This window comes from Schistocerca nitens, chromosome 1, assembly GCF_023898315.1.
Source record: "Schistocerca nitens isolate TAMUIC-IGC-003100 chromosome 1, iqSchNite1.1, whole genome shotgun sequence".
Lineage (NCBI taxonomy): Eukaryota > Metazoa > Arthropoda > Insecta > Orthoptera > Acrididae > Schistocerca > Schistocerca nitens.
In genome coordinates, this window is record NC_064614.1 from 869,632,040 (window position 1) to 869,659,054 (window position 27,015).

General features: G+C 42.0%; 1 protein-coding gene across 1 annotated transcript in view; it reads left to right on the forward strand.

Annotated features, from left to right (window-relative positions):
* Window positions 1–466: 466 nt before the first annotated feature.
* Window positions 467–27,015, forward strand: part of LOC126263637 (platelet glycoprotein V-like) — a 60,749-nt gene continuing 34,200 nt past the window's right edge. Inside the window, exon 1 of the mRNA XM_049960732.1 lies at window positions 467–707. Within this exon, the coding sequence (XP_049816689.1) occupies window positions 696–707 (12 nt within the window). The 5' untranslated portion in view covers window positions 467–695. The remainder of the gene's footprint in view (window positions 708–27,015) is intronic.

The following is a 27,015-nucleotide window of genomic DNA, read 5'->3' on the forward strand; positions in this document are numbered from 1 at the left end:
ACGAATACATGTCTTGGAATGCATTATTTGATACTGTGCCAATACTGCACGCAACATTCTCCACTATCAAGCCCCTGGAGCACCCTTCCGTTAAATGTGCCAACCGGTACTGTACGTCGCAGCCGTTTTCAGTACCGCGGAGAATAATCTTCTCTGTATATATGTAAACTATTTCCCAGGTGGGCATACAGTCTCTTCAAAATGGTGTTTGGTTGAAACGATCAAGTCATGCCCTGGTATATTGTTCTTTAGCTGGGTCACTTTTTTGGATTATGAAATCATCTACAAAAGTTGTAACCACGCTGCAAAGCAGACAAACACGTAATCTGTCCGTAATTTGGGGCTCAAGGCGTCTGTTGCAAAACTCTGAACTGACCGCGCTGCTTCCTGCGCAGGAAGTTTAGTCCACACCAGGAAGCCGCAGCTTCCGCAAACCCCGTCAGCCACCGCCAGTGTTCGAGGAACGCACAGTGTGTTGTGTACTGTGTACAGTGGACGTGCCGTGGTGACCGACCGCCTCACTGGGTGTACCAACACAGCGTACAGCAGAGCTGTAGCACTTTTGTTTTGCTTTTGCGTTAACGTACAACGCTTCGTTTACCGTAATTACTTATTTAGTTACCGTGTCAGTTTTAAGAAATATAGGACGAGGAAAGTGTGTCACTGTCACTAGGAAACTAACGGCAGTTTCTGCAATGATTTCACAAGTAAGTACCTAACTATTCTGTCTCTCATTTTTAAAAAGCTTTTGTGCCTTTTTGGGAGCTTGGATATCCGTTCTTTAGTCTGTAATCTACTGTGACACACTGTCCAACTTCTTTTGTGTTCAGTGCTAAACACACGTCCCGCTAAAGAGCAGCACACGGCATCTCATGGCCATAAGGCACTAGACCAGTTCGTACTGAAACCGATTAAAATTAAGACCAAAACAGGTTAACGACCCTAGTAACACTGTTCAAGCAGGATCTAAATAGAGCAAAAATACGTGTCGTTCGTAATAGTGGGCGTCACCAGACGTGACGATAGCGTCCCGCGTACTTTGAGGTAGACACACAATACACAATGTGAACCCGAAACCCATCGAAAAAATTTCCGGGCTTTAATATTTTCTAAGAATTTTGGTTAAGGGCGCAGTAGACTGCGATGGCTCGTTACAGATTAATAATGTGATTACGATTTATTGATGTTGTTACCCCAAACGTTGTGATCCGAATAATATTATTTTTGTGGCAGTGTGTCTCCAACCAAGCTGGTGCTTAGACACAGCAATGTTTGCCATATTTTATCTAAAGATGGCTTCCTGGTTTAGCCGAAATTACTTTCCAATGATTATAAATAGTTCTGCGACCAGTTAATTCAAATGAGTAGGAAAAGCAACATCCAAATGTTATACAGTATTAGTAATGTGCTGCTTGACATAGTCAGCTGCATTGAATACCTAGGCGTAACGTGAAAAAGAGATAAGAAATTAAAATAGCATGTAGGGTTTGTAGTAGACAAAGCTAATGGTCGACTTCGGTTTATTGCAAGTCACTACTCTTGATGAACTGTGGTATCGAGTTGAAGCTGCATGTGCAGCTGTACCTGTACACTCCATCCAAGCTCTGTTTGACTGAATGACCAGGCGTATCAAGGTCGTTATTACGGCCAGAGATTGTCCTGGGTACTGATTTCTCAGGATCTATGCATCCAAATTGTGTGAAAGAGTAATCACATGTCAGTTCTAGTATAATACATTTGTCCAATGAATACCTGTTTATCATCTGCATTTCAATTTTAATGGCCAGTAGTGCAATGTAGGTTACAGCTCTTAATGAGTTGATTATAACAGCATTTTGAATTTCTAAATTACGACAATAACTGTATGATATATTGGAAATGAAATGTTTGGTTCCCCTGAATAACGTTAGGCAACTTGGAACTGGGACAATACCCTGACTTAACCTTTCACACCACCATGAAATACCACACACAAGATTTTCATATTCTCTCATTTGCTATGTGCAAACTATTACCCCTACAGAAAAACAAACCATTAGACCTCTGTGTAGGAAATGTAATGGAACGATATTTTGTAGTGGGATAGGTCTCCGCTGGGAGCGACGGTTTTCGAGTTGTTCGGGAAAAACGAGTTATAAAGTCAATTTCCAACGTGTTTTTTTAATAATTCGAAAACTGCATCCTCTAGCAATAACGCTTTCCGATACGAAATTTAACTGTACTAAATTCCCTAAAAAAAGACCATGTTAGTTTTTTCTGTGGGGCTAATAGTTTGCAAGTGGCCAGCGAGAGACTGTTAAAATCCTGTGTGTGGTATTTGAACATATTGCGGGTTGCATGAAACCCAGGGCTAGGCGCAGATGAATCGCCCTGTATTGATGCTGCTGTACCTTACGCAATAACAAGCTTCTGTAATAAGGTGCTATCAAACTATCAGGTAAAATATTACCTACAATAGTTACAATGTGTTCAAAACGTAGTTCTACGAAGTCGCTGTAGCTAAAAGGAATACTGGATGTACTAATCCACGAAAACGGGTGTGTGGAGTGATTTTGGCGGCTGTACTTCAGTGTAACGGTAATTAACTAGCAGCGCTTCGCCGTCAAAGCTTATTAAATTTCGCCTGTGGCTACAATAGTGGCGAGAGAGAAAGGCGAGCTTGCCGCAGCAGCAGCAGCAGCGGCAGCAGCGGCGCCGCTCGGCTCGGCTACCCTGTGGTGCAGCGCCGCGCACCGCCCGTTTCCCCTGCCGCTCGCCCACGCGCGCGCGCCGCCCGTGTGTACCCAAATGCGCTCGTCATTAACGGCCGCATTGTTACTCGCGGTGGTTACCGAACGCAAAGCCATCACACAGAGTTATTGAGTTAATAAGCAGCCACCTCTAGATTATTAACACGGTCTAATATATACCGCGCCACCGGAGTCGCGCGGGATGCCTCGTGTTCCATTAGTGCTTGCGATTCCCGGGTGGCTATTTTCAGTTTATTTGAAATAATCCGTGAGATTCCTTTCCAGGGATGTGAGTTAGATGAGATCTGAAAGGCTGGGTGAGCAGCAAACGGCATCTGCATTAATGGCGCTCGGCTTGACACAGCCACTATTTTGCCAACAATGTTGAGACATATAGGGTGGTCCATTGATAGTGAGGGGGCCAAATATCTCACGAAATAAGCATCAAACGAAGAAACTACAAAGAACGAAACTCGTCTAGCTTGAAGGGGGAAACCAGATGACGCTATAGATGGCCCGCTAGATGGCGCTGCCATAGGTCAAACGGATATCAACTGCGTTTTTTTTAAATAGGAACACTTATTTTTATGACATATTCGTGTAGTACGTAAAGAAATACGAATGTTTTAGTTGGACCACTTTTTTCGCTTTGTGATAGATGGCGCTGTAATTGTCGCGAACGTATAAGTACGTGGTGTCACGTAACATTACGCCAGTGCGGACGGTATTTGCTTCGTGATAACATGTTGTTGTTGTTGTGGTCTTCAGTCCTGAGACTGGTTTGATGCAGCTCTCCATGCTACTCTATCCTGTGCAAGCTTCTTCATCTCCCAGTACCTACTGCAACCTACATCCTTCTGAATCTGCTTAGTGTATTGATCTCTTGGTCTCCCTCTACGATTTTTACCCTCCACGCTGCCCTCCAATGCTAAATTTGTTATCCCTTGATGCCTCAAAACATGTCCTACCAACCGATCCCTTCTTCTTGTCAAGTTGTGCCACAAACTTCTCTTCTCCCCAATCCTATCCAATACCTCCTCATTAGTTACGTGATCTACCCACCTTATCTTCAGCATTCTTCTGTAGCACCACATTTCGAAAGCTTCTATTCTCTTCTTATCCAAACTAGTTATCGTCCATGTCTCACTTCCATACATGGCTACACTCCATACAAATACTTTCAGAAACGACTTCCTGACACCTAAATCTATACTCGATGTTAACAAATTTCTCTTCTTCAGAAACGCTTTCCTTGCCATTGCCAGTCTACATTTTATATCCTCTCTACTGCGACCATCATCGGTTATTTTACTCCCTAAATAGCAAAACTCCTTTACTACTTTAAGTGTCTCATTTCCTAATCTAATTCCCTCAGCATCACCCGACTTAATTTGACTACATTCCATTATCCTCGTTTTGCTTTTGTTGATGTTCATCTTATATCCTCGTTTCAAGACACTGTCCATTCCGTTCAACTGCTCTTCCAAGTCCTTTGCTGTCTCTGACAGAATTACAATGTCATCGGCGAACCTCAAAGTTTTTACTTCTTCTCCATGAATTTTAATACCTACTCCGAATTTTTCTTTTGTTTCCTTTACTGCTTGCTCAATATACAGATTGAATAACATCGGGGAGAGGCTACAACCCTGTCTCACTCCCTTCCCAACCACTGCTTCCCTTTCATGCCCCTCGACTCTTATAACTGCCATCTGGTTTCTGTACAAATTGTAAATAGCCTTTCGCTCCCTGTATTTTACCCCTGCCACCTTTAGAATTTGAAAGAGAGTATTCCAGTCAACATTGTCAAAAGCTTTCTCTAAGTCTACAAATGCTAGAAACGTAGGTTTGCCTTTTCTTAATCTTTGTTCCAAGATAAGTCGTAAGGTCAGTATTGCCTCACGTGTTCCAACATTTCTACGGAATCCAAACTGATCTTCCCCGAGGTCCGCTTCTACCAGTTTTTCCACTCGTCTGTAAAGAATTCGCGTTAGTATTTTGCAGCTGTGACTTATTAAACTGATAGTTCGGTAATTTTCACATCTGTCAACACCTGCTTTCTTTGGGATTGGAATTATTATATTCTTCTTGAAGTCTGAGGGTATTTCGCCTGTCTCATACATCGTGCTCACCAGATGGTAGAGTTTTGTCATGACTGGCTCTCCCGAGGCCATCAGTAGTTCTAATGGAATGTTGTCTACTCCCGGGGCCTTGTTTCGACTCAGGTCTTTCAGTGCGCTGTCAAACTCTTCACGCAGTATCTTATCTCCCATTTCGTCTTCATCTACATCCTCTTCCATTTCCATAATATTGTCCTCAAGTACATCGCCCTTGTATAAACCCTCTATATACTCCTTCCACCTTTCTGCCTTCCCTTCTTTGCTTAGAACTGGGTTGCCATCTGAGCTCTTGATATTCATACAAGTGGTTCTCTTCTCTCCAAAGGTCTCTTTAATTTTCCTGTAGGCAGTATCTATCTTACCCCTAGTGAGACAGGCCTCTACATCCTTACATTTGTCCTCTAGCCATCCCTGCTTAGCCATTTTGCACTTCCTGTCGATTTCATTTTTGAGACGTTTGTATTCCTTTTTGCCTGCTTCATTTACTGCATTTTTATATTTTCTCCTTTCATCAATTAAATTCAATATTTCTTCTGTTACCCAAGGATTTCTATTAGCCCTCGTCTTTTTACCTACTTGATCCTCTGCTGCCTTCACCACTTCATCCCTCAGAGCTACCCATTCTTCTTCTACTGTATTTCTTTCCCCTATTCCTGTCAATTGTTCCCTTATGCTCTCCCTGAAACTCTGTACAACCTCTGGTTCTTTCAGTTTATCCAGGTCCCATCTCCTTAAATTCCCACCTTTTTGCAGTTTCTTCAGTTTCAATCTGCAGTTCATAACCAATAGATTGTGGTCAGAATCCACATCTGCCCCAGGAAATGTCTTACAATTTAAAACCTGGTTCCTAAATCTCTGTCTTACCATTATATAATCTATCTGAAACCTGTCAGTATCTCCAGGCTTCTTCCATGTATACAGCCTCCTTTCATGATTCTTGAACCAAGTGTTAGCTATGATTAAGTTATGCTCTGTGCAAAATTCTACAAGGCGGCTTCCTCTTTCATTCCTTCCCCCCAATCCATATTCACCTACTATGTTTCCTTCTCTCCCTTTTCCTACTGACGAATTCCAGTCACCCATGACTATTAAATTTTCGTCTCCCTTCACTACCTGAATAATTTCTTTTATCTCGTCATACATTTCATCTATTTCTTCATCATTTGCAGAGCTAGTTGGCATATAAACTTGTACTACTGTAGTAGGCATGGGCTTTGTGTCTATCTTGGCCACAATAATGCGTTCACTATGCTGTTTGTAGTAGCTAACCCGCACTCCTATTTTTTTATTCATTATTAAACCTACTCCTGCATTACCCCTATTTGATTTTGTATTTATAACCCTGTAATCACCTGACCAAAAGTCTTGTTCCTCCTGCCACCGAACTTCACTAATTCCCACTATATCTAACTTTAACCTATCCATTTCCCTTTTCAAATTTTCTAACCTACCTGCCCGATTAAGTGATCTGACATTCCACGCTCCGATCCGTAGAACGCCGGTTTTCTTTCTCCTGATAACGACGTCCTCTTGAGTAGTCCCCGCCCGGAGATCCGAATGGGGGACTATTTTACCTCCGGAATATTTTACCCAAGAGGACGCCATCATCATTTAATCATACAGTAGAGCTGCATGTCATCGGGAAAAATTACGGCTGTAGTTTCCCCTTGCTTTCAGCCGTTCGCAGTACCAGCACAGCAAGGCCGTTTTGGTTAATGTTACAAGGCCAGATCAGTCAATCATCCAGACTGTTGCCCCTGCAACTACTGAAAAGGCTGCTGCCCCTCTTCAGGAACCACATGTTTGTCTGGCCTCTCAACAGATACCCCTCCGTTGTGGTTGCACCTACGGTATGGCCATCTGTATCGCTGAGGCACGCAAGCCTCCCCACCAACGGCAAGGTCCATGGTTCATGGGGGGGGGCGTGATAACATAACCCATGTTAAAATGGACCGTTTACCAATTGCGGAAGAGGTCGATATCGTGTTGATGTATGGCTATTGTGATCAAAATGCCCAACGGGCGTGTGCTATGTATGCAGCTCGGTATCCTGGACGACATCATCCAAGTGTCCTGACCGTTCGCCGGAGAGTTATTTAAGGGCCGGCCGCGGTGGTCTAGCGGTTCTGGCGCTGCAGTCCGGAGCCGCGGGACTGCTACGGTCGCGGGTTCGAATCCCGCCTCGGGCATGGGTGTGTGTGATGTCCTTAGGTTAGTTAGCTTTAAGTAGTTCTAAGTTCTAGGGGACTTATGACCTAAGATGTTGAGTCCCATAGTGCTCAGAGCCATTTGAACCATTTAGTTATTTAAGGAAACAGGAAGTGCTCAACGACATGTGAAATGTCAAGCACGACCTGCAACAAATGATTATGCCTAAGTAGGTGTTAGCTCCTGTCGTGGCTAGTCCGCACATCAGTAGCAGACAAATTGCGCGAGGATCTGGAATCTCAAAAACGTCGGTGTTGTGATTGCTACATCAACATCGATTGCTCCCGTACTGTATTTCTACGCACCAGGAATTGCATGGCGACGACTTTCAACGTCGTGTACAGTTCTGCCACTGGGCACAAGAGAAATTACGGGACGATTTTTTGCACGCGTTCTATTTAGCGATGAAGCGTCATTCACCAACGGCGGTAACGTAAACCGGCATAATATGCATTATTGGTCAACGGAAAATGCACAGTGGAACATCAGCGACATTGGTGGGTTGATGTATGGTGCAGCATTATGGGAGGAAGGATAATTGGCCCCCATTTTATAAATTGCAATCTAAATGGTGCAGTGTATGCTGATTTCCTACGTAATGTTCTACCGATGTTACTAAAAGATGTTTCAGTGCATGACAAAATGGCGATGTACTTCCAACATGATGGATGTTCGGCACATAGCTCGCGTGCGTTTCAAGCGGTATTGAAAAACATATTTCATGACAGGTGGATTGGTTGTCGAATCTCACGTTCACCGGATCTGACGTCCCCGGATTTCTTTCTGTTTGGAAAGTTGAAGGATATTTGCTATCGTGATGCACCGACAACGCCTGACAACATGCGTCAGCGCATTGTCAATGCATGTGCGAGCATCACGGAAGGAGAACTACCCGCCGTTGAGAGGAAAGTCATTACACGTATTGTCAAAGGGATTGAGGTTGACGGACATAATTTTGAGCATTTATTGCGTTAATGTGGTATTTAAAGGTAATCACGCTGTAACAGCATGCGTTCTCAGAAATAAGTTCACAAAGGCACATGTATCACATTGGAACAACCGAAATAAAATGTTCAAACGTACCTACGTTCTGTATTTTAATTTAAGAAACCTACATGTTACCAACTGTTCGTTTAAAACGTTGAGCCATATGTTTGTGACTATTACAGCGCCATCTATCACAAAGCGAAGAAAGTGGTACACCTAAAACATTCATATTTATTTATGTACTACACGAATATGTAATAAAAATAGGGTTCCTATTTTAAAAAACGCAGTTGATACCCGTTTCAACTATGGCAGCGGCATCTAGCGGGCCAACCATAGCGCCATCTGGTTTCCTAATTTGAGCTAGACAAGTTTCGCTCTTTGTAGTTTTTTCGTTTGACGCTTATTTCGTGAGATATTTGGCCCGCTCACAATCAACGGACCACCCTGTATATCTGGGAACATTAATACGGGGTGTGTCAAACCATCGCATTCATGACGGCTTGAATTCCTTTCTGTACTCTTTCAATGAGATGTCTGAATGCCTGTGGAGGAATAGCAAACCGGAGAATGTAGTCATTTTGAACTCTGGCATCTGGAGGGAAGTTGACTTTTTAATTCATCCTATATGTATGTAGTTAGGTAATTGAAGCGACGAATGAAGATTTGTACCGAGGCTGGTGTTGCCGCATGATGGGAATTTGGACTGAGGAGGGAGGCACGCTATGCTAGTCCGTGCAGTTGTGCAAACCCGCTCCGCCAGGGTGGCATAGTGCCTACTGAGCAGGAGACCTGGGTTCGAATTAATGCCTTTGTAGAAATTTTCGTTTGACGGTTCAATCTGCATATATCCTTCATTGATGTTTCAGACTTGGAAAGGTCTCTTGTACTATACTGTTTCATTTTGTTACAACACCTATGCCTGGGTTTCAGCTAGCATCCGCTGTTGTGTTTGATCCTGAGGTGCTATTCCAGTGGTGTTCGAGGTTAGGGGGAATGACTGGTGGCCTGAAGAGGGAATAGGAATTTGAGTGAGGAGGGATGCATGCTGGGGTAGTCCGTGCAGTTGTGCAAAACCAATGTACTCGGGTGTCATAGTTGTAAGTGCGTAAGCCAGGTGAGCAGGGGACCTGGGTTCCTTTCCAGCATAGAGTTTTGATATTTGGAAAGGTCTCCAAAACCATATAGTTTCAATGCAAAATATGTTCAATTTGGTTCAACAAGGGAGTGTGGAGAGGTCATTCCGTTTCAATGGTTCAAATGGCTCTGCGCACTATAGGACTTAACTTCTGAGGTCATCAGTCCCCTAGAGCTTAGAACTACTTAAACCTAACTAACCTAAGGTCATTACACACATCCATGCCCGAGGCAGGATCCGAACCTGCGACCGTAGCGGTCGCGCGGTTTCAGACTGTAGCGCCTAGAACTACTCGGCCGCTCGGGCCAGCCATTCCGTTTCGGAAATGTTATTGTTCACAAACAACTGTCCCAAATATGGTGCTTTGAGACGGAGTATGTTGTTACGCAGATACCGTCTCCTAACTGTCCCTCCAAAGTACGCGTTTCACAATACTGTAAAATGTGTTCATATGCTCCAGCACTTAGTATTTTCTGAAGCGCGATAAGTGTACCGCAGACTAAGCAAGAAACACACCCTCACATCGTAGCACCACCTCCTCTTTGCAAGTACTTAACTGCTTGCGTTACACATGACGACAGGTAACGATCCCCAGGCGTTCGCCAAACGGAAACCCTTTAGTCAGATTGGCACCCTATAACGTGCCTTCTCTCCAAATAACACGTTTCCAGACATCCATTGAGTAGTGGCGTCGCCTAATACACCACCTCAAGCGTCACTTTATTGACTACAAGGAAAGGTCTCTGGCTTATGAGGTGCTGCTAGATCGTTAAACTACATTCCTTATATCACTCACCACACAGTCATTCTTCTAGCTGTACTGCCGGTAGCACTTTGGAAATCACTAGCTATTCTTTCCGTAAATTTCATATGATTTTTTACAATCACCATTCACGATGTCCGACGGTCCCTGATGTCCTTTAAATGAGGTCTGCTTGGTCTTTAAATACTGTTGTTCCTTCGCGCTTGCACTTCACAATCGCATCATCAACAGTGGAGTTGGACAGCTTTGGAGGGGGCACCTTTATATGAGTTGAAATTTTCCCGATGCACTTCGTACCCAGGTGCCATCGAATAACTACTCTGTGTTCGAAGTCACTGAAGAGCCTCAACCTGGATATTGTGCCGTTACCGTTTTTCTGCTTACAACACAATGAATTTATACTGACGCTTCGGCCTCTCGTGATATCTAGTGTTAGTTCTGCATTATGCAGGTGCGTCTGATTAATCCTGATCAGGTTGTGTATCTATGTGTAATGTCGCAAAGCGAATGGAATGGGACCAGCACGTAAAGTCGGTTGTACGGAAGGCGAATGGTTGAATTCGGTTTATCGACATAACTCCTGAGTTCTGCTCCCCACCAATTTGGATTAAAAGAGGACATCAAAGTAATTTAATAGTGTGCTGCTAGATTCATTACACGTAGGTTCGACCAAGACGCCACAATTACGGAAATTCTCTGTGAACTCAAATGTGATTCCATACATGGAAGATGTTCTTTTATGGAAACTTTGCCCAATAACTTTAGAGAACCGGTATTTATGGTAGCCTTCAGAACAATTCTATTACCATCAACGTACTACTAGCGTAAGGCACGCGAAGAAATCACGGCTCGTACGGAAGCATATAGACAGTTGCATTTCCCTCACTCGATTTGCGAGTAGTGGTAGAACAGAGTACACTACGGCATGAATCGTACGGGGGCTTGTAAGCTATGTAGAATTTGTCCGAGTGATTCTGAAGCACGTTTCAGAGCGGTTCGTGTTTCAGGAGCCTGAAAGCTTTGGGAATAGCAGAAATGCCGTAGTAGGCCGTTCAGTGAACTCACAGTTGCTAAGGTGATGTTCATATTCTCCCTCATTGGGGTATTCCTCTGTAGCTGACTTCATTCCCAAAGACCGCAACACCGAATATGGACCTCTCTATGGGTGATTCGACAGAAGCTTCGTAGTGAGTGTGTTCGATATATGAAACGACTGATTCGCTTCTGATATCACCGTAGGCGCCCCTCTAAGTACGTAATATAGCGAACAAATTTCAAAACGGCGGAAATAGCCCACCTGTGTTACTAAACTGAACGGAAACTTTAAAAATTTCCCTGTTTCTCTATCGTTGAACTTGGAGATGTATTTAAGATGTTTCTTCCTTGCTCAGCCCACCTGATCTTAGGGTACTGACCTGAGAGGAAATAGGTTCAAATCCCAGATATGCTGTTTCTCGAAATGTTCACTAATTTAAAACTTGTTGATGTTTCACAATTTGCAGAGCTGCGTTCGTGGCAACAGACTTTGTCTAGCAGATTTCATTTCCGACAGTAGTAATATCAAAGCGACATGACGATGATATCAGTCTCTAGTAATTTTTTTCCAAATGTTGTGAGGTTATTAAGATGTTTGATATTCTGTTCCCCTCACTCTTCCTCTTTGCCGATCATGTTTCTCAACGAATATCTCTTCTATATTCATCAGCTGCTTATCACATTTCCGAAATCAAGCTGACTGCACCGTACGGTAGTGACAGTAAATGTTCTTTCGTGTACCTCTCTGCGGAATGTCTGGCTGGACAGCTTTTTCACAGTGTTTTCCGAATACGTTAATTGGATCTGCTCGAGACACTGCTGAATATAAAGGTTTAGCTTTTCGAACACTATAGCGGAGGTCTGTACATGTTCATGGATTGCTGGGTTTCATATAACAGTCAGTTCGTCACATTTATCTGCATCGATTTTTTGTTGATTCAAGTATTTTCATTTATATTAGACCGTAACTCAGAGATCTACCTAAAAACCGCGCACTTTACTTGGCTCCTCTCTTATAATTGAAAATAGACTGACTTCGTGCCGCATCTGAATGTTTACACTCGTTCCTAACCTTACCTAACGTAACAGCAATGTGCGCCGTGCCAGCAAGCAGCCATTGTGAGCGTAATACTGAGTCGTGTGCGGCCTTACGCATTGTGATTTTACAAAAGTGAGTGAAGAGATTGTACTTGGTCCTACTAGAGACACGTTAAAATATTAGACGTTCGCAGTAAGTTGGCTGGCCTTGTAGAGGCTGTCTCAGGTCGCACCTGATGAAGGTAACGAGTTACGCTACCGAAATGTCGTGCAAGTACGACGCTGATATCCGGCAGAAAACCCGACAACTCAAGATGTCAATGAACACTTCTTTCTGTAGGAGTTTAAGTCTATCTTATTTCTTTAAGTATGCTAGAAATTTCGCGAGAAGATCTCGTCGCAAATAATATTGCATTTGAAACTTCCTGGCAGATTAAAACTGTGTGCCCGACGGAGACTCGAACTCTGGACCTTTGCCTTTCGCGGGCAAGTGCTCTACCAACTGAGCTACCGAAGTACGACTCACGCCCGGTACTCACAGCTTCACTTCTGCCAGTACCTCGTCTCCTACCTTCCAAGCTTTACAGAAGCTCTCCTGCGAAACTTGCAGAACTAGCACTCCTGAAAGAAAGGATATTGCGGAGACATGGCTTAGCCACAGCCTGGGGGATGTTTCCAGAATGAGATTTTCACTCTGCAGCGGAGTGTGCGCTGATATGAAACTTCCTGGCAGATTAAAACTGTGTGCCCGACAGAGACTCGAACTCGGGACCTTTGCCTTTCGCGGGCAAGTGCTCTACCAACTGAGCTACAGAAGCACGACTCACGCCCGGTACTCACAGGTTCACTTCTGCCACTACCGGGCGTGAGTCGTGCTTCGGTAGCTCAGTTGGTAGAGCACTTGCCCGCGAAAGGCAAAGGTCCGGAGTTCGAGTCTCTGTCGGGCACACAGTTTTAATCTGCCAGGAAGTTTCATATCAGCGCACACTCCGCTGCAGAGTGGAAATCTCATTCTGGAAAATTGCAATTTTTTCAATGATTGTCATCCCAACTCGCTTATCACATGCGTGACGCTCTCCCCTTTCGCCATGATACAAAACGAACTGTCCTTCTTTCGACTTTTTCAGACAATGCCTTCATTCATCTGAGATAGCTTCTTTTAGTATGGTGCCCCTCCCAGCCGCCACCCTTCATTCCTGAGGCATTACACCAAATCTACGTCAAGATTACTATCTCATTAACCAATGAATATTTCTGCTGTCCCCAATAGCGCTGAGGATAAATTTTCCTATCATTGATTGGATCAAACGAGTGTTAAGAGACTCTTAGATTGCCCTTATGTTTGCATTCAGATGATGATTGTATTATGTTGATTGAACTGTGTGTACGTTAGCATACAACACGTAAAAAATACAAAATCGATATTCACTACAAAAAGTCGATTATAAAACTACAAAGAATTTGTTTAATTTATAGTACAAAATAATTCATTTTTATCAGATAAGAAATCTATACTTGGATTGCTCCAGGACAAAGTATTCGTAAGGTATCGCTGCACTTGTCTGAGTGTTTCAATTAATTGATATTACTTACGACGTTGTCATTTGGATGAAACAAATTACCTTTAACGAAGTAATTCGCCAACATACATTGACTGTGATACTTCAGTTATGCGTTAATATAAAAAAAAATACTGAATAGTAAGTTGAGCAGTTCTCGCAAATGAGGCTTTGCAAGGCTGATTCATGGAAGATACACCCCAAAAGCCGGCCGGAGTGTCCAAGCGGTTCTTGGCGCTACAGTCTGGAACCGCGTGGCCGCTACGGTCGCAGGTTCGAATCCTGCCTCGGGCATGGATGTGTGTGATGTCCTTAGGTAAGTTAGGTTTAAGTAGTTCTAAGTTCTAGGGGACTGATGACCTCAGAAGTTAAGTCCCATAGTGCTCAGAGCCATTTGAACCCCCCCCCCCCCCAAAAAAAAATCTATTACGTCATTGTGGATAAGAGTTGTCCTCAATTGCAATACGTTCTGGTAAAGCTATGGATCATTTCGGAAAGACAAACCAGCTGCAAGACTTGAATAAACCTGATAAAACAAGTACAAGTAACAAGACCAGTACGGAGTGAGACGTCTCTAAAGAGTATAATCAAAAAATCAGGGCAAACTGACATAGACGCAGGGAAAATAACTGCAAAGAAACCTTTACTAACAGAAAAAAGTACTTAAATTAATAGACAAAAGAAGGAACTACAAAATTGCACAGGAAAAGACAGGAATACAGCAAGATAACTCACTTAGTAATGAGAGCAACCATAAATGCAGGGAAGCTAAGGCGAAATAGCAGCGAGAGAAAATTAAAAAATATATAAAAAAACGATCGTCGGAAGGACAGATTCGGCATATTATAAAGTAGAAAGAACCTTCGATGAAATCAAAAGCAAAAGAATCAATGTCAAGAGTGCAAGAGGAATTATGGTACTAAAGGCAAAGGGGAGATGGGATAAGTGAAAAGAGTACACTGAAGACGTCTACGAGGGAGAGTTCTTACGTGCCGACGTGATACAAGAAGAAGGTGAATTCGATATGGCAGACCTAGAGGATCCAGCCTTAAATTTAAACAGACCTTTAAAAATTTGCGATCAAATAACGCGGAAAGCATAGAAGTCGACTACATTCCTTCGCAATTTAAGAAGCCATGCGTGAAGTGTGAACCAAATGACAATTCAGGTTGGTTTGTAGTATAAATGAGGGTGGAGACGTACTACCCGACACTCAGAAAAATGATAATCCCGAAGACAAAAACGGTAGATAAATGCGAAAACTACCGCACTGTCAGCATAACAACCCAAGCATCATAATTAATGACAAGAATAACGTATAGAAGCATGGAACAAAAAATTGAGGTTCGAAGCCATTTGTCGATGTAGGCAAAGCGTTTGACAACGTAAAATGGTTGAAGGTATTCGAAATACAGAGAAAACTATGAGACACCTATAGGGAAAGACGGGTAGTATGCGGCATGTATAAGAAATAAGGAGGCACAGCCTGTGCTCCGACTGGAAAAAGGTACCAGGCAGTACTGCATTCTTTCTCCTCTAGTCTTCAGTCTGTACGTCGAAGACTCAATGACGAAAATGAAAGATAGGTCGTGGATGGGATTAAAATTCAGGGTGCAAGAATGCCAACGCTAAGATTCGCTGATAATACTGCTACCTTCATCGAGAAAGCATTACAGGACGTACTGAACGGAATCAACGGTCTACTGAATACAGAATATGGACAGTAAACATAAAAACGACAAAAGTAATAAGGAGTAGCAGAAACAAGATTAGCGATAAAATTAACATTAAAACTGGGAACCTGATGTAGACCATCGAAAGGATGAAACGTACGACGGACGATGCAAGCAGGGCATAAAAGCAGACTAACACGGACATAGACGGTATCCCTGGCCTTAATTTGAGGAAGATTGTTCTGAGGATGAAAGTCTGGAGCATAAGATTGTATGGCATTGAATCAGGGACTGTTGGGCAATCTGAGGAGAATCGAAGCGTTTGAGATGTGACATCAAGGAATATATTCCATTGGACCGGAGGGAGCTGTGAAGCGAAGACCGAGATTGGAATACGCCCAACAAATAATCGAAGACGTTGGGTTTAAGCGCTGCTCTGAAATGAACAGGTTGGCACTGGAGTTGAGTAGGCGGGCCCATCAAACAAGGCAGAGGAATGACGGTGGTCCAGAAAGAAAAGTGAATGAGAAATATAACTTCGAGCAATAACATTAGTCATCATCAGTCACTGTTATTTCACTCCAGAACCAAACTTTGTTACACGGAAATCTAGGTTATGTTGAAAAAAAAGTCTGAAGCATTCGATTAGGAATAGGTGTATCAATTGAGATTCGATTTTGGAAAAGAGCGGAGAATTTTGAAGAATTTAGAGGTTGGTGGTAAAACGTCTGAGTAATTTGTAAAGGCGTTGCAGGATAGGGTGTGCTGAGAAGTAATTTTGAAGGAAAAAGATTCCATAAGTTGCGCCATTCCGGATTAAATTAGCATTGATGATAGACATTCAGATCGTTGCACTCTGCGAATTCAGTCACTTGAATGCGCTAACATGCGGTAATACACAGACGTCTGTGGTATCGTGAGTTACCACCTGTAGGACCGCTCCTGGGCTCGTGACCATATCGGTTGGATCCGTGACGATTGGGAAACCGAGACCTGGTCAGATAAGTCCCGATTTCAGTTGGTAAGAGCTGATGGTAATGTCCGAGTGTGGCGCATACCTCAGAAAGTCATCGACCACAGTTATAAATAAGGCACTGTTCAAGTTGATGATGCAGCCAACTGTGGGGACTACGTAAGCATTGAATGGATTGGATCCTCTGGTCCAATTGAACCGATCATTATGTGGAAATAGTTATGTTAGGCTACTCCGAGACATATGCAGCGATTCACAGAATTCATGTTCCCAGAATACAATGGAATTTTAATGGATGACAATGCACAGGTCCCCGGTCACAACTGTTCGCGGTTTTGTTTGAGGAACATTCTTGACAATTCGAGCGAAGGATCTGACCACAGATTTCCCGACATGAATCCCATCGATCATTTATGGGACGTAATCGAGAGAGCAGCTCATTCACAGAATCCTGCACCGGCAACACTGTCACAGTTATGGACGGCCACAGGGAAAACATGGCTCAATATTTTTGTAGGGAACTTCGAACGACTTGTTGAGGCTATACTACGTCGAGTTTCTGCAATTTTTTTTTTTTGGTCATCAGTCTACTGACTGGTTTGATGCGGCCCGCCACGAATTCCTTTCCTGTGCTAACCTCTTCATCTCAGAGTAGCACTTGCAACCTACGTCCTCAATTATTTGCTTGACGTATTCCAATCTCTGTCTTCCTCTACAGTTTTTGCCCTCTACAGCTCCCTCTAGTACCATGGAAGTCATTCCCTCATGTCTTAGCAGATGTCCTATCATCCTGTCCCTTGCCGGCCGGAGTGGCCGTGCGGTTCTAGGCGCTACAGTCTGGAGCCGAGCGACCGCTCCGGTCGCAGGTTCGAATCCTGCCTCGGGCATGGATGTGTGTGGTGTCCTTAGGTTAGTTAGGTTTAATTAGTTCTAAGTTCTAGGCGACTGATGACCTCAGACGTTAAGTCGCATAGTGCTCAGAGCCATTTGAACCATCCTGTCCCTTCTCCTTATCAGTGTTTCCCACATATTCTTTTCCTCTCCAGTTCTGCGGAGAACCTCCTCATTTCTTACCTTATCAGTCCACCTAATTTTCAACATTCGTCTATAGCACCCCATCTCAAATGCTTCGATTCTCTTCTGTTCCGGTTTTCCCATAGTCCATGTTTCACTACCATACAATGCTGTACTCCAGACGTACATTATCAGAAATTTCTTCCTCAAATTAAGGCCGGTATTTGATATTAGTAGACTTCTCTTGGCCAGAAACGCCTTTTTTGCCATAGTGGGTCTGCTTTTGATCCCTCCTTGCTCCATCCGTCATTGGTTATTTTACTGCCTAGGTAGCAGAATTTGTAACGCTACCGCCCTTTAACGGACGTAGGTTAGCTGTATAAAGCCTGTACTGTAATAAGTTCACGGGCTTCACCTTATAACCAAGGATTTTAGTACATAAATTGACCGCGTGTACCTAATAGAAGCAAGATCGGACTTGTAATCAGTCAATAACTACAGTGATTCATCAAGCATATGTAAAGTATAATTGCGCGTTCGCGTGGACAAGAAGTACACACAGTAGATGCTACCTATAATTAATAATTCGGTCGCCAGCCTACTTAGGCAATGAGTGAGTTTTTCCTTGTACAAGTGGGTGCATGTACAAGCGTAGTAACACGTAGTAATGATGCGTTATGTGGCAAAGTTTGGAACCAGAAAAAGCCACTGAACTAAAGTTTTCTCTTTTTGTACTAATTTAGACGAGCTAAATTTACACAACACCACACAGCAATGATTACTACGAACTGCATTCTGTATATTGATCAGACTGAATTCGGGCATAGATTTTCCTAGAGTAAGCAGTTTTGAAAGCACACATACAATGTCACTATTAAAATTGGAAAACAACACTAATACACTTAGGATTGATATAGAACTTAACTTTACTGGTGAAATCTGATCAGCATATTTCAAGATTTGAAACAATGGACAAGAGAAGAGGGGGGGGGGGGCCTGAAACTGTTATGGTCGTTATACTGAAACTGTTAAGTACTGAAGGCAAATTAACACTCAAATTTATCAATCTATGGATAACTACTCTTTTGTCTTACTTCTGAATAATTTAACTGTCATTATTTCTGTCTCAGATTAATTAAATAACATCGCTAATTCAATTCAAAAAACTCTCTTCTAATTTAGTCATACTTTTGTTCTTTACCAACATTTGCAATAACTCACAGAACTTTTGATTTCTTTATAGCATAGACTGATCTACTGATAATTCTTATTAACACTGATTTTAGACTTTCAGTTCAGGATACTCGGGTTGCACAATACGTGGTAAGGATCCTGTCTAGGTGAGTGATCAGGATAATTCATGGCTAAAGCAATTCTGGTAAAAGTCACATTATTATTGAACAATTAGAAACAGTTTCGACACTGGTCCACACAGATACACTTCTAAAGATGAAATAAATGTTTGACCTGTGCAAGTCGGTGCGGCGGTTGGCGGGCAGCGAGATAGCGGGCAGCACGGCACACATACAAGCACGGCTAAGGCTCACACTACATCGGCACTTTCCATCTTCTTAGCGTCGTAATCTTTCCAACTTTGTGCCTCAGAACATAGCCATGCCAAGTATTCGTCGGAATCGGTGCATCCGAGGCTCAATGGACTCCACTTTTCCTGGGTAGCCTCCTCGGTACAGTACGTGTTCCTCGGACCGATTCACAACTCCGACTCTTACTGTTGCTCGCCTCCGACTGACTACTTGAGCCCGTTGCGCCGAACCGCGCCCAGTGTGCGTTTTCCCGCGCTCGCCTGCCTCCACCTTTTCCCGCTCCCCTATAGGTAGGGTATTCACCACAAGTTTTCTACTACACATATCCTACTGCATTACCTACGTATGGACCAAGTGTTTAAATTACAATTTTCACATCTTACAATAGTTTTAACATTAAATACACTTCCCTTTAATTACCACATTATTTGAAATTCAACATAAATAATAATATTCATTTCAAAAGTTGCTCACTGTTTCTTTAACATGACACGAAAAGAGAAAGAAATAAAATCAAACATTGTTCACACTAATCTATCGAAATTCATAAAGAAAAAAATTATTATATTTACAGTTGTCGTTACACATGCCCCTGTTTCCAGAAAATTTTGCTTAAGTCCAAATTTTATGGGAACACTAAATCTTACAATTATACAGTGGTTCTGAATCTTTACTTAAACGTCCAAAAAGAATTACACTACATATTCCCTTTTACTTACTGTACATAGGTTTACACTCTTTTCACATCAAGAATAATTATTTGTCATTTACTCAAGTGCCTTTTGCACAGTCCAACTTCCCATCATAACATTACTAAAATAGTAATTTAATCTTTTTTTTTTCTTCAAAGGAATAATTTAAAATTCTGGAATAATGCATTTAACTACAAAAACAATTGCATATTTCGTACACACTATAATGTAATTTGTCGCTGCTTGCTTTGAATAGCAGTCCATTTCCTTACTTACTAAACAAAACACACACACATATATTCAGAAAATTAACTACACATATTTGCTGCCTGTCAAGCAGATTTGGGCAGTCCTTTTCACTCCATATTGTCACATCTCCTGGATCACATTTATAATTTTCCATCGACTATTTATCTGCCCTCATTGGTATTTGGCAGTCCTTCATATCATGGTTCATACACTGCCCATTTTCCTTTTTGACAGTCCCATCTTTTATCTGGCTGATAGCATTTATCCTTTCATTTCAGTCCTTTTCTCCATACATTTTTACAGTTACAGTACAATTGGTAATCTGAAACTCACATAACTACATTAGCACACTTTCAAGGTGGTGGTGGTGGTTAGTGTTTAACGTCCCGTCGACAACGAGGTCATTAGAGACGGAGCGCAAGCTCGGGTTAGGGAAGGATTGGGAAGGAAATCGGCCGTGCCCTTTCACAGGAACCATCCCGGCATTTGCCGGAAACGATTTAGGGAAATCACGGGAAACCTAAATCAGGATGGCCGGAGACGGGATTGAACCGTCGTCCTCCCGAATGCGAGTCCAGTGTGCTAACCACTGACACTTTCAAGGGTATACAGACATTTACAAAGATTAGTTACATTTAGAATAACTTGGGTTCAGCATAAGATATAGCACATTTACTGCAAGTCGCTTTCTGATTATCCTTATATCACCCATTTCTAGGAACATACAGTTTCAGGTCCACAATATTTCTTACACCTAAAGGTCTTTTGGATTTTGGGTAGATCAGGTAGTAAGCATTGTCGTGTGGAATATTCTGTATTATATATGGTCCATTATAAATATATTTAAATTTGGAAATCTCATGGTTTAGTTCACTAGACTTTTCGTGGGTTTTTAAAAGAACATAATCTCCAATTTTAAATTTTGAAACTTTTAAATTTTTATTGTGTCTTTTAGATCTAGATTCAGCTTTTTGCTTTGCCCTTTTTATCACCAATTCTTTCTTTTGATCCAATCCCAAACTTGTACAAGGTGGAAACTCTAGTTTTTCTTCAATTAAACTTTTACTACTTCTGCCTAACAAAATTTCTTCCGGTGGAAATCCTGTAGTTTCATGATGTAATGTGTTCATGACATTCTCAAAATCCGATATAAATTTGCCCCAGACTCTAAATCAACAAAACAATAATTCACTTTCAGGTAACACTGAGATACAGTAATAATCAAGTCATGCATAATACTAATAATATATACAAATTCAGTATCCTGCCCCCAGTCTCTTTATTAACAAGGCAGTCTTTTAGGGTTCATAGAACAGTCACTTAAGTCTGGTGGCTTTTTAGGCCTCTTATTTTCTACATCTTTCACTAAGCCATTCAGATCTTGCCAACGTTTCGTTTCATCAGGTGGCTTTTTACGTTTTGAAATTTCAAAGTCTTTAGCAAGGTACAACATTCCCTGTTCTGTTATCATTTTATCAGGTGGTTCTTTCTTTCTTTGTTCTGTTTCAACGTCTGGATTTTGTTTTGATACGTTGTCATCGTTAGGTACAATATCGACATTAACTAAATCCCCTTTATTTTCACTGATCTTCTCATATCCTCTTTCAGTAAAAGTATATTTACTTTCGTCTATACCTAAAAATTCATCTTCACTAGAGTCATCACTATTATCCTCCTCAGCAACAGATTCACTTAAGTACGCTACTTTTGAACAATAGGGAAAGTTAGTGTATTCATTTTCGTCTGTTTTTGCGTACCTTTCATCATCTGAACTATCGTCGGAATCCGACCATTCCGGATCGCTTTCAGGTTCCAACATAAAAGCTTTTCTGAGACAGGCATTAAGTTCCCCCTCTGTATTGTTGTCAGGCTTGGATTTTAACTCAACCTCCTCTTTTGGCAATACGGCCTCATCCTCAGCTTTATTCACATCCACTGTGACTTCATATTCGGTGTAATCCTCGTGGACTTTGATTACTTTCAGGTAATCATCTGCCCCTTCTCCACGGTGCCTCTCGGTAGCAGCTTGTACTATTGGTGGACTGTTAGCAGAAGTTATTTCTTCGTCAATGCTGAGGATTTCATCCTCCAAATCCTTCCTATCCTTAATCTGCATCCTATTGGCGGCACGCGTACTTTGCGCGGCGCTATTTATTCTCTCCTCTTCCAATTCGGGCCACGTCACCTTATCGACGTCCCTACTATCTCCTTTTCCACTAACTAATTTCTTTGCCTCATACTCCTTCTTAAAATCCTCCCACTCACATTGCTTCAGGCCCTTGTACAGATCGTCGATCTGCACCTGCCAATCAGTTACTTCTGCTAATTCATCCTCGCCTTTTCTCTCATTGCAAACACTGCTAACCGCACCTCTCTGTGTATTCACAGTTTCCTTTATCGTTTCCTTTGCCACGGAATTATCACTCGTAAAATTTTCATTAGCCCTGACGGCTATGTTCGTATCTACTGCTGCCGTATTTCCAGCAGCTTCTTTCCTAACAGATGTTCTGCTAGTCTGGGTCGTTGCCCTCTGATGCTCCACTCGCCTGTTAACATGTAGCGTTCTGTGCGGCAGAAATGACTCATTCTGGCTCGCAGCTGACGCTTGTTTCGCCACAACACGTCGCGGCGTTCCGTGTCTGTCCCTAGCCTGTCTCATTACATTACGGTCGGTCCGGTATCTTTTCTCAAATCGGGGCCGGTATGCATTGTCCGCTTCCGTTTGGCCCGCAACGTTCGCGGAAATTAGTTTCCCGCGTCGTTATTACTTTGCGCGGTATACCCTCTACCGCGACCTGAATAATTTCCTCTTCCTCTACCTCTGCCTCTACCTCTTTGTAACATATTGACGCGAAATCCATCGCCGTCATTTCTTTCGTCATTGTTTTGGTTATTACGGTTACCAAAATTTCGATAATTGGCACGACTTTCGCGCCAATGATCTTCGTCTTCGACTCTTTCGAGAAATGCTTGGAAGCTGCGATGATTGCTTCCTACATACCTCTTTGAATCTTCTGGGAGCTTTTTATATAACTCCCAGATAATTTCTGAATCTGATCTTCGGCCTCTTAAATGCGTCAGTTTCCTGTACCAATACTCGCAGAAATCTTTCAAAGAATTCCTGCCCCTATTATCATGCTGTTTGGCCATGATGAACTCCCGCCATAAATGGTCCTGCTTTTGTTCAGACCAATATTCTTCCGTAAATCTCTGCCTAAATTCTTCGAACGTCATTCGTTCGGTATTTAAATTTATTCCCCAGCGCTTAGCATCACCTGCTAAGGCGCTAATTACAACATTTATCTTTTCCTGATCAGACAAGTGCTCAGGAAATACTCTCTCGCAATTTTTAATGAAATCTAACGGATGCCACCCGTTATGTTTCTTGGCTGGATCGAAGCGTTCCTCGCCTTCTAACAGCTTCGTAATTGGTGTGCCATTACAGACAACACCAGGCCTATCTTTAATTTTGTTCTCAAGGTCAAAAATTTTGCCTTGAATTTTCGAAGAATTTTGTTCACATTCGGTAACTCTCTCGCCTAAATCTTTTTCAGTGTCTGAAACTGCCCTTTTCAACTGTGAAATTCCGTGTTGACATTCGTTTACGATCTCAGATTTGAGACCGAAAACTTTTTCGTCTACCTTAGTTTCAACCAGAGGTTCTACTTTCTCTTGGATGTTGAGAATTTCAACATCGAACCTACTGTTAATGTTTCCAATTTCCTCCTGCATAGTATCCATATTTTTGTTAATGGTATCAATTTCAAATTTCAGAGTATTTACCACAGAACTTAAACTACCCACTTTCTGTTCTACTTGTTCTATTTGTTTACTAATTTTAATTCCCTGTCCTTCAACCTGTGCTTTAATTCGATCCACGTGTGTTTTAAGTTGCTCATTCTGTGTTTTGAGCTGACGTCCCTGTGTTTTAAGTTGCTCGTCAACGTGTGTTTTAAGTTGCTCATTCTGTCCTGCAATTTGTTTGGTTAATTGTTCAAATAAGTCGTTCATACTTAAAATTTTTATACTGTTTTGTTCTACAGGATCGATGTGTTCCGATTCTACTTCAGAAGTTTCTTTCGGTTCTTTCTTTATCTGTGGTGAATCAAACATGTCAGTGGATTCGTTCACGTACCCACTATCATCTACAAAGTCACCCTCTACTTCCTGTTTTGTCCCTGGCTGTGTTCGAGACGATCTCGACATTTCAATCTGTTCGTTGACGTGTTCATGGTACTGTATGTACGCCAATTGTCTTCCGCTAACGCCATCTGTTATCTGGCCACGTAAACTCCTGCTACTGCCAGCCGCATTCTCCATTTCGCTTGGCGCATCTACCCTGCCTACGTTTCTGTCCATACTAAATGCCAACTATACCACACTATTATACTTGACGCTCACTGTAATTTATTTTACTGACTATTATTACAATTCGTGCCACTGAACATCCACTGTTCGGTATTTACATTAATTTGTAACCGACAACAACTGGATGTCCTGTCACCGGGAAGCCACGTGTAACGCTACCGCCCTTTAACGGACGTAGGTTAGCTGTATAAAGCCTGTACTGTAATAAGTTCACGGGCTTCACCTTATAACCAAGGATTTTAGTACATAAATTGACCGCGTGTACCTAATAGAAGCAAGATCGGACTTGTAATCAGTCAATAACTACAGTGATTCATCAAGCATATGTAAAGTATAATTGCGCGTTCGCGTGGACAAGAAGTACACACAGTAGATGCTACCTATAATTAATAATTCGGTCGCCAGCCTACTTAGGCAATGAGTGAGTTTTTCCTTGTACAAGTGGGTGCATGTACAAGCATAGTAACACGTAGTAATGATGCGTTATATGGCAAAGTTTGGAACCAGAAAAAGCCACTGAACTAAAGTTTTCTCTTTTTGTACTAATTTAGACGAGCTAAATTTACACAACACCACACAGCAATGATTACTACGAACTGCATTCTGTATATTGATCAGACTGAATTCGGGCATAGATTTTCCTAGAGTAAGCAGTTTTGAAAGCACACATACAATGTCACTATTAAAATTGGAAAACAACACTAATACACTTAGGATTGATATAGAACTTAACTTTACTGGTGAAATCTGATCAGCATATTTCAAGATTTGAAACAATGGACAAGAGAAGAGGGGGGGGGGGCTGAAACTGTTATGGTCGTTATACTGAAACTGTTAAGTACTGAAGGCAAATTAACACTCAAATTTATCAATCTATGGATAACTACTCTTTTGTCTTACTTCTGAATAATTTAACTGTCATTATTTCTGTCTCAGATTAATTAAATAACATCGCTAATTCAATTCAAAAAACTCTCTTCTAATTTAGTCATACTTTTGTTCTTTACCAACATTTGCAATAACTCACAGAACTTTTGATTTCTTTATAGCATAGACTGATCTACTGATAATTCTTATTAACAATGATTTTAGACTTTCAGTTCAGGATACTCGGGTTGCACAATACGTGGTAAGGATCCTGTCTAGGTGAGTGATCAGGATAATTCATGGCTAAAGCAATTCTGGTAAAAGTCACATTATTATTGAACAATTAGAAACAGTTTCGACACTGGTCCACACAGATACACTTCTAAAGATGAAATAAATGTTTGACCTGTGCAAGTCGGTGCGGTGGTTGGCGGGCAGCGAGATAGCGGGCAGCACGGCACACATACAAGCACGGCTAAGGCTCACACTACATAGGCACTTTCCTTCTTCTTAGCGCCGTAATCTTTCCAACTTTGTGCCTCAGAACATAGCCATGCCAAGTATTCGTCGGAATCGGTGCATCCGAGGCTCAATGGAATCCACTTATCCTGGGTAGCCTCCTCGGTACAGTACGTGTTCCTCGGACCGATTCACAACTCCGACTCTTACTGTTGCGCGCCTCCGACTGACTACTTGAGCCCGTTGCGCCGAACCGCGCCCAGTGTGCGTTTTCCCGCGCTCGCCTGCCTCCACCTTTTCCCGCTCCCCTATAGGTAGGGTATTCACCACAAGTTTTCTACTACACATATCCTACTGCATTACCTACGTATGGACCAAGTGTTTAAATTACAATTTTCACATCTTACAATAGTTTTAACATTAAATACACTTCCCTTTAATTACCACATTATTTGAAATTCAACATAAATAATAATATTCATTTCAAAAGTTGCTCACTGTTTCTTTAACATGACACGAAAAGAGAAAGAAATAAAATCAAACATTGTTCACACTAATCTATCGAAATTCATAAAGAAAAAAATTATTATATTTACAGTTGTCGTTACAAATTCCTTAAATTCATTGACTTCGTGACCATCAATCCTGATGTTAAGTTTCACGCTGTTCTCATTTCTACTACTTCTCATTACCTTCGTCTTTCTCCGATTTACTCTCAAACAATACTGTGTACTCATTAGACTGTTCATTCCGTTCAGCAGATCATTTAATTCTTCTTCACTTTCACTCAGGATAGCAATGTCATCAGTGAATCGTATCATTGATATCCTTTCACCTTGTATTTTAATTCCACTCGTGAACCTTTCTTTATTTCCATCATTGCTTCCTCGATGTACAGATTGAAGAGTAGGGGCGAAAGGCTACAGCCTTGTCTTACACCCTTCTTAATACGAGCACTTCGTTCTTGATCGTCCACTCTTATTATTCCCTCTTGGTTGTTGTACATATTGTATATGACCCGTCCCTCCCTATAGCTTACCCCTACTTTTTTCCAGAATCTCGAACAGCTTGCACCATTTTATATCGTCGAACGCTTTTTCCAGGTCGACAAATCCTATGAAAGTGTCTTGATTTTTCTTTAGCCTTGCTTCCATTATAAGCCGTAACGTCAGAATTGCCTCTCTCGTCCCTTTACTTTTCCTAAAGCCAAACTGATCGTCACCTAGCGCATTCTCAATTTCCTTTTCCATTCTTCTGTATATTATTCATGTAAGTAGCTTCGATGCATGAGCTGTTAAGCTGATTGTGCGATAATTCTCGCACTTGTCAGCTCTTGTCGTCTTCCGAATTGTGTGGATGATGCTTTTCCGAAAGTCAGATGGTATGTCGCCAGACTCATATATTGTACACACCAACGTGAATAGTCATTTTGCTGCCACTTCCCCCAATTATTTTAGAAATTCTGACGGAATGTTATGTATTCCTTCTGCCTTATTTGACCGTAAGTCCTCTAAAGCTCTTTTAAATTCCGATTCTAGTACTGGATCCCCTATCTCTTCTAAATCGACTCCTGTTTCTTCTTCTACCACATCAGACAAATCT